The 14,456-nt window shown below is 38.8% G+C and overlaps 1 protein-coding gene across 3 annotated transcripts; it reads left to right on the forward strand.

The window, feature by feature from the left end:
* The first annotated feature begins 9 nt into the window (after nucleotides 1-9).
* On the forward strand, nucleotides 10-9,098 carry Rit1 (Ras like without CAAX 1). 3 transcript variants are annotated; one of them, XM_027920890.2, is made up of 6 exons: nucleotides 10-63; nucleotides 553-700; nucleotides 870-926; nucleotides 4,314-4,387; nucleotides 4,608-4,799; nucleotides 6,493-9,098. In XM_027920890.2, the coding sequence occupies exons 2-6, from the start codon at nucleotides 595-597 to the stop codon at nucleotides 6,721-6,723; spliced, it is 660 nt and encodes a 219-aa protein (XP_027776691.1). In that variant the 5' UTR covers nucleotides 10-63; nucleotides 553-594; the 3' UTR covers nucleotides 6,724-9,098. The 3 variants fall into 3 exon arrangements, with proteins under 3 accessions (XP_027776691.1, XP_027776690.1, XP_027776692.1); XM_027920889.2 differs by having other exon boundaries at nucleotides 17-140; XM_027920891.2 differs by having other exon boundaries at nucleotides 38-101.
* Nucleotides 9,099-14,456: the final 5,358 nt, after the last annotated feature.

Below are 14,456 nucleotides of genomic sequence, written 5' to 3' on the forward strand. Positions count from 1 at the left end.
CCCCTCCCGTGGGGACGCAGTGCCGGTGGCGCCATCTTACCCGGCTGCGGGAGGGGGTCACAGGTCAGTGCCCGATCCTCCCGCCAGCGAAGGAGCACCTGGTGGGTGCCCAGCCGGACCGCAGGGCCCAGCGGCCAGAGGTGACGGGGGCGCCAGGGCCTGGGGAACGGTGGGGCCGGGAATGGGGAGGGGGCGGAACCTCGCGCCTCGGTGGAGCGAGCCCCTGCAGCCCAGCAGCAGCCTGCGTTTGGTCCCCAGACCCCAGGCTTCCCATTTGGCTCCCTTTCTTGTCTTGGTGCCCCGTTCTGAAAAGATTGTAAATTTCTTTGTCTCTTTTTCTTTGTGGGAGAAGTAAGTGGGGGAACCTGTGATGTGTCATACGACGGTAGCATCTCGGAGAGAGAGTGAGGATGTGGGGCTTCTTGGGGCCCCAGAAAGGTTTCTGAGGTGTTAGGAGCAATAGGCCATAATATGTCTGGGAAAGTAGGGCGCTTCGGGACCGTCGGCACGGCGTGTCCACCCTGCATTAGATATCTTTTGCTTTCCTTCTAGGTGGCTTTTCCGTGAGGCTGCCCAGGATTTCCCAAAAGGACAATGGATTCTGGAACTCGCCCTGTTGGTAGCTGCTGTAGCAACCCTGCAGGGCTCTCACGGGAGTACAAATTAGTGATGCTGGGTGCTGGTGGTGTGGGGAAGAGTGGTAGGTGACATTTTCCATTTTATATGTAAGGATGAACAGGAACTTCAAATAAATGACCTCTACCCAAGCCAGTGGGGTTACTGGCTATTTGTTGTGCAATGTTGATACTTTCAATCCTTTCTGTGGGTCACCTTGGTGAGGATTTTAACTTTCATTTCTTGTTTTGAAGCCATGACCATGCAGTTCATCAGCCACAGATTCCCAGAAGATCATGACCCCACCATTGGTAAGTCAGATTCTCTCTTAGGTTTCCAAATACACCTTGTAAAAGTATCTTAGAGCCGGAATTGGTGGTGCCAACTTGTAGGCCCAACCACTTGGGAGGCTGACATGGGAGGATTGCAAATTCAAGACCAACCTCAGCAACTCTCAAAATAAAAATAAAAAGGTCTGGGTTTGTGAATCATGGTCAACTGCCCCTGAGTTCAATCCCCAGTACAAAAAACGGGGGTGGGGTATCTTGTTAAATGTTTGGTAAATGTCAATTTTAAAAAACAATTAATAATAAATGCTCAGTTTTTCTTTGCAGAAACAAACCTTTCAAACATGTTTATTTGGTCCAATACCAGAAACAGCATATTAACCTGAGGGAAAAAACCCATGAAATATTGTTAAATTTCTACTTATATTTTGAGCCTTTTTCATCATCTAATTCAGATTTATTTAGAAACAAGGATATAATAGTGGTTGGTAAACAATTGAATAGTTCTTTTTTTCTAGATTTTTAAACGTAAGCCTTCTTTAGTCTCTGAATTAAGCTGAGTATTAATGGGACAACTTTCTTTGTCATATATTTTTTTTTTGGTTGGTGTGCTGTATGGTTAGACTAAAGGCAAAGCTTAAAGGCCACTTACTTACTATCACTTCTCTAAGGGTCTGACTTGAAACTGACTGTAAGTATGAGTCAGCTGGTTTGAACTTCCACAAAAGGAAGCAGAAAAACAAGTAGAGCCAGCCTCCTGAACTCTTACAACCCAGGCATGTACGGCCTGGACTTATTCCACTTGAAGCCTTTCATTTACTTCCTTATACCTGAAGTTCATTATACAGTGGTATCGTTTTCCCTGTCATTTGTAGTTTTTAACTCTCTTATTGTCAGAATGCTGATAGAGTAAAAAAAGTCATTTTGTTTGTTTTGCCTTTTTAGTTTTAATTGTTCTTTTCTCCTAAGACTAAGAACACTAGTGTCATCCCTAAACCTTAAGGAAGCAGGTTTAATTCTAAGGGATTATATCTTAGTATAAATAAGTAAAGGTGAGGGAGGACACAGAAAGGCGGCCTTACCACTGTTATTTTCAGTATGTGGCACTTTGCCATGATACTGGGTCTCTAGAAAGACTTTCCATCAGGTCAGGCCCCTGCTGCTGTTTTCCATAAAGCCAAAAAGAGTGTTCAGTGGTAGCCCAGTTTTGGATGTGGTCATTTTATACAATAGGTACTTCTGTGGATTTGGGAAAAATAGAAACAGTTTTTGTTTTTCAGGTACTATACCAGATCTATCTATCTATCTATCTATCTATTTTGGTGTTGGGGATCACACTCAGAGCCTTACAGTTGCTAAAATTAAATGGTCTGCCATAGAACTATGTCCCTAGCCACATGAAGTACTTTTTGATATTAGTGAATATTTTTTCCCATTATCTAATGACGCTGTCTGATTCAACAGCAGCTACTTAGGTTTCTTGGGTTGCTGTTATGAGCCAGGAACTGGGGTAGGCCCTGGGGTACAGTGGCAAACAAAAAGATATGGTGTCCGTTCTCACCCAGTTTACATTTTGTTTTAAACTTTGGCTACAAACTATAAGACGAAAAACTTTACATTGTAACTGATACAAAAATATAAGTATGAATATATTTTGCTGATGGATACTTATTATACATATGCAGGTATGTTTGTAGCAAATTAAAATATCATGAAATTTTGCTTACCTTTCTAAATATAATGTTCTCTAGGATTTTGTCTCTTATTTAAGCTTTTGCGTCTCTATTTTTGGTTTTGGCGGTACTGCGGATTGAACCCATGGGTACTTAACCATTGAGCCACATCCCAAGTCCCCCCCCCCCAGTTGTAGGTGGACACAATACCTTTATTTATCTTTTATATGGTGCTGAGAATTGAACCTAGTGCCTCACACGTGCTAGGGAAGCACCCTACCATGAGCCACAACACCAGCCCCATCCATCACCACTCCTTGTTATTTTATTTTTCTTTTTTGTTGTGCTGAGGATTGAACCCAGGGTCTTGTGCATGTGAGGCAGGCACTCTACCAACTGAGCTATATCCCCAGCCCTCTATTATTATTATTATTATTATTATTATTATTTTAATATTTACTTTATAATTATGGGCTGACACAGTGTCTTTATTTTACCTTATGTGGTGCTGAGGATCGAACCCAGTGCCTCACATATGTCAGGCCAGCACTCTACCTCTGAGCCACAACCCCAGCCCCTCCTTTTTATTTTTTGAGACAAGGTCTCAAGCTTGTACTCTAAGCCTCCATCGTTGCTGGGATTGTAGGCACGTGCTACCACACCCATAAAGTCTTTGCTTATCTATTTTAATGTTGGCTTCCCCCATTAGGTTTATGTCACAACTTACTAATACTAAAGGACCATGACTTGTGGTTTGAGAAACACTGATTTAATAGGCTCTTCATCTCTGAAATAGGGATTCAAGAAAAAATATTAAAAGGTCAGAAATAGGGATTCAAGAAAAAAATATTAAAAGGAAATATATTGGGATATAAATAGCAGTTGTTTTGAGGTATGAAAATATTGAGAGGGTTTTTTTTTTTAAGTTGTTGATAGTTTATTTATTTATTTATATGCAGTGTTGAGAATTGATGCTAGTGCCTCACAATCCCAACCCCAATCCTTGAGTGGGTTTTTTATTCTTCTTTTCTATGATTTCCAAGGTTACTAAAATAACATACCTTAAAGAAACCAGGTACACTAGCCTGCATGAGTAGAGCTACTCAGGAGGCTGAGACATGAGGATTATTTGATCCCAGGAGACTAAAGCCAGTCTCCTGGGATCAAATAAGACCCCATCTCCTTAAAATAATAATAATAATAGTAATAAGCATAAAATAAAATGTCTTACATAAGGGAAGAATTGTGACAATATGGATTATTTAGAAAGTGTAGTAAAGTAAGTTATGGTTTTTCTTTTATCTATACTATTAATACAAAGAGCTGGGTACAGTGGCACATGTCTGTAATCACAGTGACTCCGAAGGCTGAAGCAGGAGAATCTCAAATTCAAGGTCAGCCTTAGCAACTTAGCAAGACCCTGTCTTAAAATAAAAAGGCCTAGGAATATAGCTCAGTGGTAAGCTTAAAAAAAAAAAAAAAAAAGTTTAGAGGTTGTGTGGTGACCTGGGAGGCTAAGGCAGAAGGATCACAAATTCAAGGCCAGCTTCAGCAAGTTAGCAAGACCCTGTCTCAAAATGAAAAGGACTGGGGATATGCCCTGCTCCTCTGGGTGTAGTCCCTAGTACAAAAAAAGGGAGGGGGGGGTGGAATCAACTTCAGTATCTTCATGAATTTTAAAATAGACACTTCATTCTGTGTGTATGGATTTATAGTACACCTTTCTTCCTTCCTGTAGAAGACGCTTATAAAATCCGAATCCGTATTGATGATGAGCCTGCCAATCTGGACATTTTGGATACAGCTGGACAGGTATTAAATCCCAGAAAGCTATGAGTAAAGGCTGTTTTACTCTAGTAATTGGGAGGGGAAGGCTTATGCAGAGATCACTAGTTTATCTCTCTTAATTTTTCATGCACTCTGACTCAGGATAGCAGGTAATCGACTTACCTCTTCTTTAAACTGAAATAAATAGCTAGTGTATATAGATCTAGGTTACATCAATACATTATTGATCTATGTGTTTCTTTAGGCAGAGTTTACAGCCATGCGGGATCAGTATATGAGGGCAGGAGAAGGGTTTATCATTTGTTATTCTATCACTGATCGCCGAAGTTTCCATGAAGTTCGGGAGTTCAAACAGCTCATCTATCGAGTTCGACGTACTGATGATACACCTGTGGTTCTTGTGGGAAACAAGTCTGACCTAAAACAACTAAGACAGGTGAGGAAAGAGAAGAAAATGTTGTCTAACATCTTGTAGAATAAGTCATTTATGTTTCTTGGTTTACAGATTTCTTTGCCTTAAAATAAAAAAATCAAAATTAGCTTCTCCCTAACCTTGAAAATTTTGCTGTATCTGTTTGCTAATATTATGGATAAAAGGGCTGGGGATGTGGCTCAAGCAGTAACGCGCTCGCCTAGCATGCGGGGGGGTGCTCTGAGTTCGATCCTTAGCACCACATAAAAATAAAAATGTTGTGTTCACCGAAAACTGAAAAATAAATATTAAAAAAAAAAATCTCTCCCTCTCTCTCAAAAAAAAAAAATTAAAAAAAATATTATGGATAAAATCTGGATTGGGGACTCAGTTTACAGGAAGCCACAGGGTTATGATCAGAATAGAATAGAATATCCATCAAATAAAAGGTCGTGGAATGATCATTGACTAAAACTTCAGAAATAAATCTGTTTAAACAGTATAGGTGTGGTGGCACACATCTGTGATCCAGCAACTCAGGAACTGAGGCGGGAGGATCACAAGTTCAAGGCCAGCCTCAGCTACTTAGTGAGGCCTACCTGGTGAGACCCCTTCTCAAAATAAAAACTTAAAAAGGGCTGGGGATGTGGATCAGTGGTTAAGTGCCCCTGGATTGAATTCCCTATACCATTAAAAAAAAAAAGTGATAACTTTCAAGTTAATGATAATATTTAAAATTGCTGGTTATGGTAGAGGTTGAAAATATAGTAAAACATTCATGACTACAAGTGAAAGCAATGAATGATACAAATCTTTTGAAAGTATTTTGACAGTTGTTAAATTTGTAATATTTCTGTTCTTTCCATTTATTTATTTGTTTTTATTGGTAACTGGAGATTAAACCCAGGTGTGGCTCTACCACTGAGCTCTATCCTCAGCCCTTTTTATTTATTTTGAGATACATTGCTGAGGCTGACCTCAAACTTGCAATCTTGCCTCAGCCTCCATAGTGGCTGGGATTACAGGCATGCACTACTACACCTGGGTCAATTTGTAATGCTTCTCTGTTAAGCCTTAGAAAAATCTGTTCAAGAGTTTATATGCAAAGTGTTCATTGCCAGGCTATTTATGGTAGCAGAAAATCAGAAACAGTCTTACTGCCCAAAAGTAGGAGAAATTATGGCCTATCCAGAATTGGATATATTGATTTGGGGTTCCTCAAAATTTTCAGTATTATAGTTTAAGTATATATCTCTTTTGTTTCTGCTTTTCTTTCTTAAAATGGAAAGTGTGGAGAAAATTAGTCTTGCATATTGATGTCCATATCAATTTAGTAATCTGTTCTTAAAAGTTATCTTGAAAAAAGATTAGAAATAGAACCATATAATTTTAAGGCAGAAAAAGCCATGTAATCTAGTCCCCCCAAATTATAAAAGTGCCTGGATTCTGTCTGCATACCTTCAGAGTTGAGATGTTCTCCTCCTGTTAAGGTTGCCTATTTACTTTTTTTTTTTTTAAGGTGTAAATGGATCTTTTTTATTTTATTTACATATTTATATGTAGTGCTAAGTGCTAAGGATCGAACCCAAGGCCTGACACATGCCAAGCAAGTGCTCTGCCACTGAGCCACAATTTCAGCCCCGCCTATTTACTTTTATACGGTTGTAATGGTTTTTCTGTTAGCCCTCTAAATTTGCTCGTGTTTGCACTTTTAAAGGTCACCAAGGAAGAAGGATTGGCTCTGGCCCGGGAGTTCAGCTGTCCTTTTTTTGAGACTTCGGCCGCATACCGCTATTACATTGATGATGTCTTCCATGCACTTGTACGGGAGATACGGAAGAAAGAGAAGGAGGCAGTGCTGGCTATGGAGAAAAAATCCAAACCCAAAAGCAGTGTATGGAAGAGGCTAAAATCCCCATTCCGGAAGAAGAAAGATTCAGTAACTTGAAGGGAAGATGTGAAGTGTTTTTATCTGTGAACTGCAGTGCTTGATCGAAGCAGTCCAGTAACCTGCAGTAGTAAGCATGGTGCTTGCTCTTTCTCCTGTTATGACCATTATTTTAAAAGTAACTGATGAGGGGGACGTGCCTACTAGGAGTTTTCAATAATGTGGTATTTAAAGTATTGTTTCTTAGTTGATTCTGATTTATTAACCCAGTGACGCACTGTCTGCTTTTACATTGTCACATTAGAATTTGATCTACCATTGTTTTGGGTTATTTTGCTGATGTTAATTAATTAATGTAAATTTTTTATATCCTGGGAGAATATGTATACCATGTGTGTTTGATGATTTCGCAAGAGGAATGTGCTGTACACTCCCCAATCATCCTTTAACTTCGGTTTCTTGGGACTGTCCCAGAGAAGGACCTCAGTCTCATCTATTCATACTGAGCTTCCGTGTCACAGAATAAAAATCATACAGGGAAATCAGTGCTAAAGAGATCAGTGCTAAAGTTCAGCAAATAGCTATGGAGCTGACATCTATTCAGATTATGGAGTGATGAGATTTGGGTAAATCAGATCAGATGCTTGCAGGAAGTTGGCTAGAAAAAGGTAGGGTCAGAACATTGTTCCCAGTACAAGCCTGGCTTTTCTGAGAAGTGCACCTTTGGTCCAGACACTGGGAGGGGTAAGAATAGACAGAAGCATATGAAAAGTAATGGAAATTTCTCCTTGGAGGTTCTTAAGTTCTTTTCAGGGTTTTGCCTTTCTTTACCTTCAAAGGTAAACACTGGATTGCTAAACTTTTGTTTGTCCTTAGTTGGGACAGCCATTGCCTTGTACAAATTTATTTTTTCTCCACAGTTACACACACTAAGACATTGTTTCCTAGTACTTTCCCTTATCTTTCTTGTACTCTTTGGAAGAGCAAGACCTGGCAAAATGATTTTTAAGCCCTTTGTTAAACTGACTTTATTTTCAAAAGTTGGAGTAAAATCATGTGGCCTCCTTGACATCAACAGTCACTAGACTTTACTCAAAGAAAGTCTGTGGTTTTTCTGTTTAATGGGTCAGTCATAAAGCTTTAATATTTGTACATTGGGTTTGTAATCCTAAGATTTCCTTAAGAGGACTTACTAAGTTCACCTCAGGGTTGTCTGAGCCTTGACAGTTTGGCCTAACCACTTTTCTCCATATATGTAGTTGAGAAACTACAGTCCTAGAAAGAAATTGCTTTAAATATTGCTGGTAACTTCTCTTTTGAGGATCAGAATCATTTTGCTATCCAAATAGACCTGTGGAGAGTAAATGCAAAAGAGCTAAGAGGAATGAGTCACATGTTGAGTATTCAACGTCATTGAAGCACTATTTGTGTCACTCTCAGAGGATGATTTTGTGTAGCACCTCTTTGAAAGCTCAACCTACTGTTTTCTGTTGTTGTTAGAAGCAGGACGACAGGGTTGTTATGTTTTTCTTTATAAACTAACTGTTTATGGTCTAGATTTAAAGAAAAGTTCTGACATTTTTTTAGCTCTGAGTAGTGGTTTTTTTTGAAACTCCTGAAAACGTTTTTGCTACCAAATAAATCATGCTTTATGATACTCAGCCATCTAAAAATGAAAGACCCAAAATTTGAGTCTGCACAAAACAAAAATCTCACGGGAACCATTGCACTTTGGAGAAGCATGGAAGTAGAAATACAGTGCAATTCTATTACAGTATTTTACCACATTTAAACTAACTTAGAGCCTTTTAAGTTTAATGCCTTAGTTTCTCATTACTAATGAACTAGGGAATTATTAGCATTAAGCAAGAAAATGACAGTTATATAATTGCAATGTAGAGTGTTGCCAGGAAATCTGTAAGACTGAAGGAAATTTGTATTGCATATGCAAAAAATAAGATTAGTGTTTTTAAGACTTATTACTGACACATATTTGATTCCTGGATAAACTAGTCGCTTAATTAGTACTGAGAATTCTGTTCATTCATGGTGCTAGATAGTTTGAGGGGTCTAATATGTGTAAGTCATATCTCTTTTCTTAGTGGTCATATAGTGTAGATAATTTATGAGCTCTAAATAATCAGCTTTATCCAATTCAAGGGCATTAAGATTAATTACTGCCTGGAACTTTGAAGAGAGAAAAATTCAGGGACACATTTAAAGGCACTGGAACAGTTTATGTCCATATCAGATCAGTAAATTAAAAGATTCAGAAACTCATGTCTAAAATTAGCTGGTTAGAATTCAGAAAGGGACATGTTTTAACTTTGTGATATATTAGCAAAATTTCATCTACTGTGATGTTTTGGGGGAAGTTTTTCATTTATGCACTTGTATATGAAGACAATTTGTATGACAATACAAAACTCAAAGAATTTGTTGGGCTTTTCTTTTACTTATATGAGTGGGTAGAAATATTTGGAATCATTATAGAAAGCTCATTTTAAGGAAAAAATATAGCATGTCTGTAATCCCAGAAACTTGGAAGGCTGAGGTAGGAGGATTGCAAGTTGTAGAACAGCCTCAGCAATTTGAGAAAGCTCTGAGCAATTCAGATAGACGCTGACTCAAAAAAATATATATAGCCAGGTGCAGTAGTACATGCCTGCAATCAGGAGGCGGAGGCAGGAGGATCACGAGTTCAAAGCCATCCTCAGCAACTTAGCAAGACCCTATCTCTAAATAAAATATAAAAAGAACTGGGGATGTAGTTCAGTGGTTAAGCACCCTGGGTTCGATCCCTGGTACCAGATAAATAAATAAAATTAAAAATGATTATATTGATTTTGTTAAATACATTACGTATTTCTGCCCTTTCCCCCTCCTCCCTCTTGTTCTCCACTTTCTACTACACTGATCTTCCCATTCAGTTTATGCTATCTGAAATCCCCCCCACACACCAACTTTCCCTCATTCTGCTGTAGCTTCCACATAGGACAGAAAACATTTTACCCTTGATTTTCTGAGTTTGGCTTATTTCACTTAGCATGAAGTTCTCCATTTTCATCCACTTACCGGCAAATGTCATTATTTCATTCTTGATTCATTCATGTGTTCATGGGCATTTGGGTTGATTCCATTATTCAAAAATATTTGAGTGCCTATAATATACGGTCAACTGCTAGTGAGTATTGATTCAGAGATTACTCCTTTGTGAGGAGATAGGAAAACACAAATGGAAAACAATAGTACATTTGCCTCCTAATTGAAGATTATGCAGTTGTTTCAAATATGTATAAACTAAGATGCGCGAGAATGAGAATAACTTTTTTTTTGTACTGGAGATTAAACCACTGTGTGCTTTGTCGCTAAGATATAACCCCCATCCTTTACTTATTTATTTAGATAACAGGGATTGAACCCAGGGGCACTTGATAAGCCACATCCCCAGCTCTTTTTTTTTTAATCTTTTGTATTGAAACAGTGTCTTTCTAAGTTGCTTAGGGGCTTGCTAAATTGCTGAGGCTGGCCTTTAACTTGGTGATCCTCCTGCCTCAGCCTCCTGAGTCACTGGGATTACAGGTGTGTACCACCTCACCAGGTTCTTTTTTATTTATTTTGAGACAGGTGTCACTATATTGCTTAAGGCTTTGCTAAATTGCTGAGGCTGGTCTTGAATTTGGTGATCCTCCTGCTTCAGCCTCCCTAGTTGCTGGGGTTACAGGCATGCACTACTGCACTGAGCTTATATGAAAGTCTTTGCTTTTATCTCCACTACTTTAAATAGGTACTAGTGTTGGTAACTAACATGACCTAGTTTGGACATTGAAGAAATATATTTGTTTACTCATTATTTAACATTTTTTGAGTGATGGAATATTTTTGAATGATAGCCCAAATGTCCATGAACTCATGAATGAGTCAATGTTGGCTACCACTGAAACAAGGGTAATGGAGAAAGGGCCTTCCATTTTTTAATGTAATCTCTGTTAGCATAGGTAATGAAGTTCAGCCCAAGTGCCTCTTCTGTAAGCATGAAGCATAGTAGGATTCAAAGGAATATAAAATACTATCTTCACTCTGGAGTTTAGATAAAATTTGCATACACAGGGCTAGCTCAGTGGTAGAGCACTTGCCTAGCATGCATGAGGCCTTGGGTTCAAATATTCCATATACCATCAATCTTCTTCCCTTCCTCCTACCCTACCCTTTCTGTAGTACTGGGGCTCAGGTGAACTGAGGACCTTAAGCATGCTAGGTAACTGACTCTGATTGACTGCGACAGACTACACCCCAGCCCTAAAACCAATCTTAAGGTGTAGTAGGTTATAGTATAGGAACTTATATGCTCCAAACTGAGAATATTATGAGACTTCAGAAGAGGAAGGAATTAGTAAGGTCCATGGCAGATAAAAGGACCCCAACTCCTTAGGAGCTAATGGAAGAAAGAAGGAAATTGGAGAGATTAATCTGAATTTTTTTTATAAATTTGATAAACACTTTATAAATAATTGTTGGTGTTACAAGTTTTCTAAACCCAATCTTGAGAAAGGTAAGACATAGATTTTGAAATCATTATTATTATTATTATTATTATTTATTTATTTATTTATTTATTTTGGTGATTCTGGGAATTAAACCCAGGGCTTTGTGGATGCTAGGCAAGCAAAATAACTGCATCCCAAATGCTTTTTTTTTTTTTTTTAATATTTATTTTTGGGCTGTGTTTGTGGCTCAGTGGTAAAGCACTTGCCTTGCATGTATGAGGCACTGGGTTCAATCCTCGGCACCACATAAAAATAAATAAGTAAATAAGTAAATAAATAAATCTATTTTTAAAATATATATTTTTTAGTTGTAGTTGAACACAATACATTTATTTATTTTTATGTGGTGCTAAGGATCAAACCCAGCACATGCTTAGCGAGCACTGACCCGAGCACTCTACCGCTGAGCCACAACCCCAGCACTTTTTTTAAAAATATTTTTTATAGTTGTTGATAGACCTTTATTTTATTCATACGTGGTGCTAAGAATCAAACCCAGTGCCTCACACATGCCAGGCAAGTGCGCTACCCCTGAGCCACAGCCACAGCACCCCCAAACACTTTTTATTTGAGATAGTTTCACCAAATTGCCAAGGTTGACCTCAAACTTGCAATCCTCCTGCCTCAGTTTCCTGAGTAGCTGAGATGACAGACATGTACCACCATGCCCAGCTGAAATCTTACTTTTTAGTTGTCCTTGTTAACTTTGACCTCCTTCTCTCCCTCTCTCCTTCCTTTCTATCTTCATTTCTTTTCTTTCTTTCTTTTTTTTTTTTTTTTTTTGTATTGGGGAATAAACCCAAAGGGTACTCTCTCTACCACTAAGGTATATCACTAGCATTTTTTTTCCCCCTAGTACTGGGGATTTTACACAGGGAAACTCTACATTGAACAACATCGTTAGCCCTTTTTATTTTTTATTTTGAGACAGGGTCTTGCTAAGTTGCTGAGGTTGGCCTGGAACAAACTGAATTTTCCTGCCTGAGCCTCCTGAGTCACTGAGATTACAGGTGTGTGCCACCAAGCCCAGACTTTTTTTTGAGGCAGGGTCTTAATTGCCCAGACTGGTCTTAAATTTGCCACTTTCCTGCCTTAGCCTCTGGAGTCACTGGGATTACAGGTGTGCACTACTGTACCCTGTACTTAGTTTCAAATTAAAATTTATTTTCAAATTGTTCTTACCACATCTCATCGATTTAGCTAGAACAGAAATTTAGGTGGCATAAACATAAAAGAAAGTAATTGGAAGTCCTTGTTCTCTGATTCAAGAGATTATTGGCTATTCCTCAAAATATCTGAGAGTATTCAATCTCAGTGCACAAATTATTTTTGTTTTCCTCCTCACCATGAATTTCTGTCAAATAATTAGAAATAGTATGAATTAGAGTAGGAAATTAGAAGCCAGTTACCATGGTGCACACATGTAATCTCAGATATTCATGAGGCTGAGGCAGAAGGATACAAGTTTGAGGCCAGCCTGGGCAATTTCACAAGACCCTGTCTCAAAAAATCAAAAGGGCTGGGAATGTAGCTCAGAGGAAAAGCACCCTAAGTTCAATCCCCATTACCACCATTAAAAAAATAATAATAATAATAGTATAAGCATAGTTGATAGGAGCCGGGAGAAGGAATCTAGATATTAGAAGGTAAGGGTAAAGCCAGGGTTGCGGCTCATTGGTAGAACGCTTGCCGAGCATGTTGAGGCTCTGGGTTTGATCCCCAGCACCACATAAAAATAAACAAATAAAATAAAGGTATTGTTCCATCTACAAGTAAAAAAAAAAAAAAAATAGTTTTTCAAAAAGGTAAGGACAACCTGGGCTCAGTGGAACCCACCTGGGATTACAGGTGGGAGGTTGATGTAAAAGGATTGATGTAAAATTCAAAGCCAGCCTTAGCAACAGAGCAGGTATTTAAAAAAAAAAAAAAACGGGCTGGAGATGTAGCTCATTGGAAAGTATCCCTGTGTTCAATCCCCAGCACTCCCTCCCCTGAAAAACCCCTTGTTTCCTCACTTGATCTCAGTTATAGCATCCTTGTTATTGCTCACTCAACTATTCCCCATCATACACTATTCCGGTTAAATTATTAAAATTTTCCACATCAATTAACTACAACCTTAACATGGCTTTACACAATCCTCCAAGGAGTTCCATAGACACTTCAACACCATCCAGCCTGGTGACTCCTAATCTTCTTATGGCTGCATGGCTGCAATCAGATTTATTTGGAGAGGTTTTTGTTTTAATATAGATTCCTGAATCCTGTCTGAGTATCAGATTGAAATTTCCAGAGACAGGAAGTGAGAAATATAAAACAACTCTGTAGCTCTTCTGACCCAGAAGAAGCAGGTATTTGGGAACCATGCACAACATTCCAGACCAGCTTTCAAGGTTTTCCACTCAAGTAGTTCAATCCTTATGATCTTTTGCTGACCTCTGCCCTTGCCTTTTTTTTTTTGGTACCAGGGATTGAACCCAGAGGGCTTAACAACTGAGCTACCTCCCCAGCTCATCATATGTTTTATTTTGAGACAGGGCCTCACTAACTTACATGGGCTCTCGTTCAGTTGCTAAGGCTGGCTTTGAACTTGCAATCCTCCTGCCTCAGCCTCCCTAGCTGCTGGGATTATAGGTATGCTCTGCCACACCCAGTGAAACAAGGGATTTGACTGACAGGGACGAGTAAAAAAAATAAATAAATAAACTCACATCTTGTTATGAAGGAAATCACTGGATAGAACAAAGAACCATTAGGTCTTAATAGTTGGGGTATTCTGAAATCTCTAATCAACCTTTAAACAGGAATTGGTCATAAGACAAAATTACTGAAATGTTCTAGCTTTGTCTAATAAATTAAAAAAAAAAAAAAAAAAAGCCTTGGTGAGCTTCTTCTGGTTCAGTACATACATTCCTCAGCACACATGATCATGTCATGAAGTCACCCAGTTTTCTGAACAAAGCTGCTGGGGTGGGGACATGTCTCATTTCCTGCCCTTCCCAGAGCTGGTTATTGCCATAGAGTTTATTACAATCTGCCCTGAGCCAGAAAAACATCTGTAGCTCCTGAAACATCCCATACCAAGTGCTTTCTTTCCCTCATTTCTTTGAAGAGGAGCACACAGGTGAGGGGCAGAGAAACTTAAGGTTAATATGAAGGTGAGTCCAAATATATGCTCATAAACGGTGTAATCAAACAAAATCTGCTGATTAGAAGGTATGTGCATCCAACCAGTCAGTCAGAAGT

The sequence above is a fragment of the Marmota flaviventris genome, chromosome 10, assembly GCF_047511675.1.
Source record: "Marmota flaviventris isolate mMarFla1 chromosome 10, mMarFla1.hap1, whole genome shotgun sequence".
Classification (NCBI taxonomy): Eukaryota; Metazoa; Chordata; class Mammalia; order Rodentia; family Sciuridae; genus Marmota; species Marmota flaviventris.

Excerpts from the sequence above, each read along its gene's own strand:
- Rit1 (XM_027920890.2), top strand. The coding sequence starts at position 595 with ATGGATTCTGGAACTCGCCCTGTTGGTAGCTGCTGTAGCAACCCTGCA. Across the intron at positions 927-4,313 it reads AGATCATGACCCCACCATTG|AAGACGCTTATAAAATCCGA; the intron begins GTAAGTCAGATT and ends TCCTTCCTGTAG. Across the intron at positions 4,800-6,492 it reads ACCTAAAACAACTAAGACAG|GTCACCAAGGAAGAAGGATT; the intron begins GTGAGGAAAGAG and ends GCACTTTTAAAG.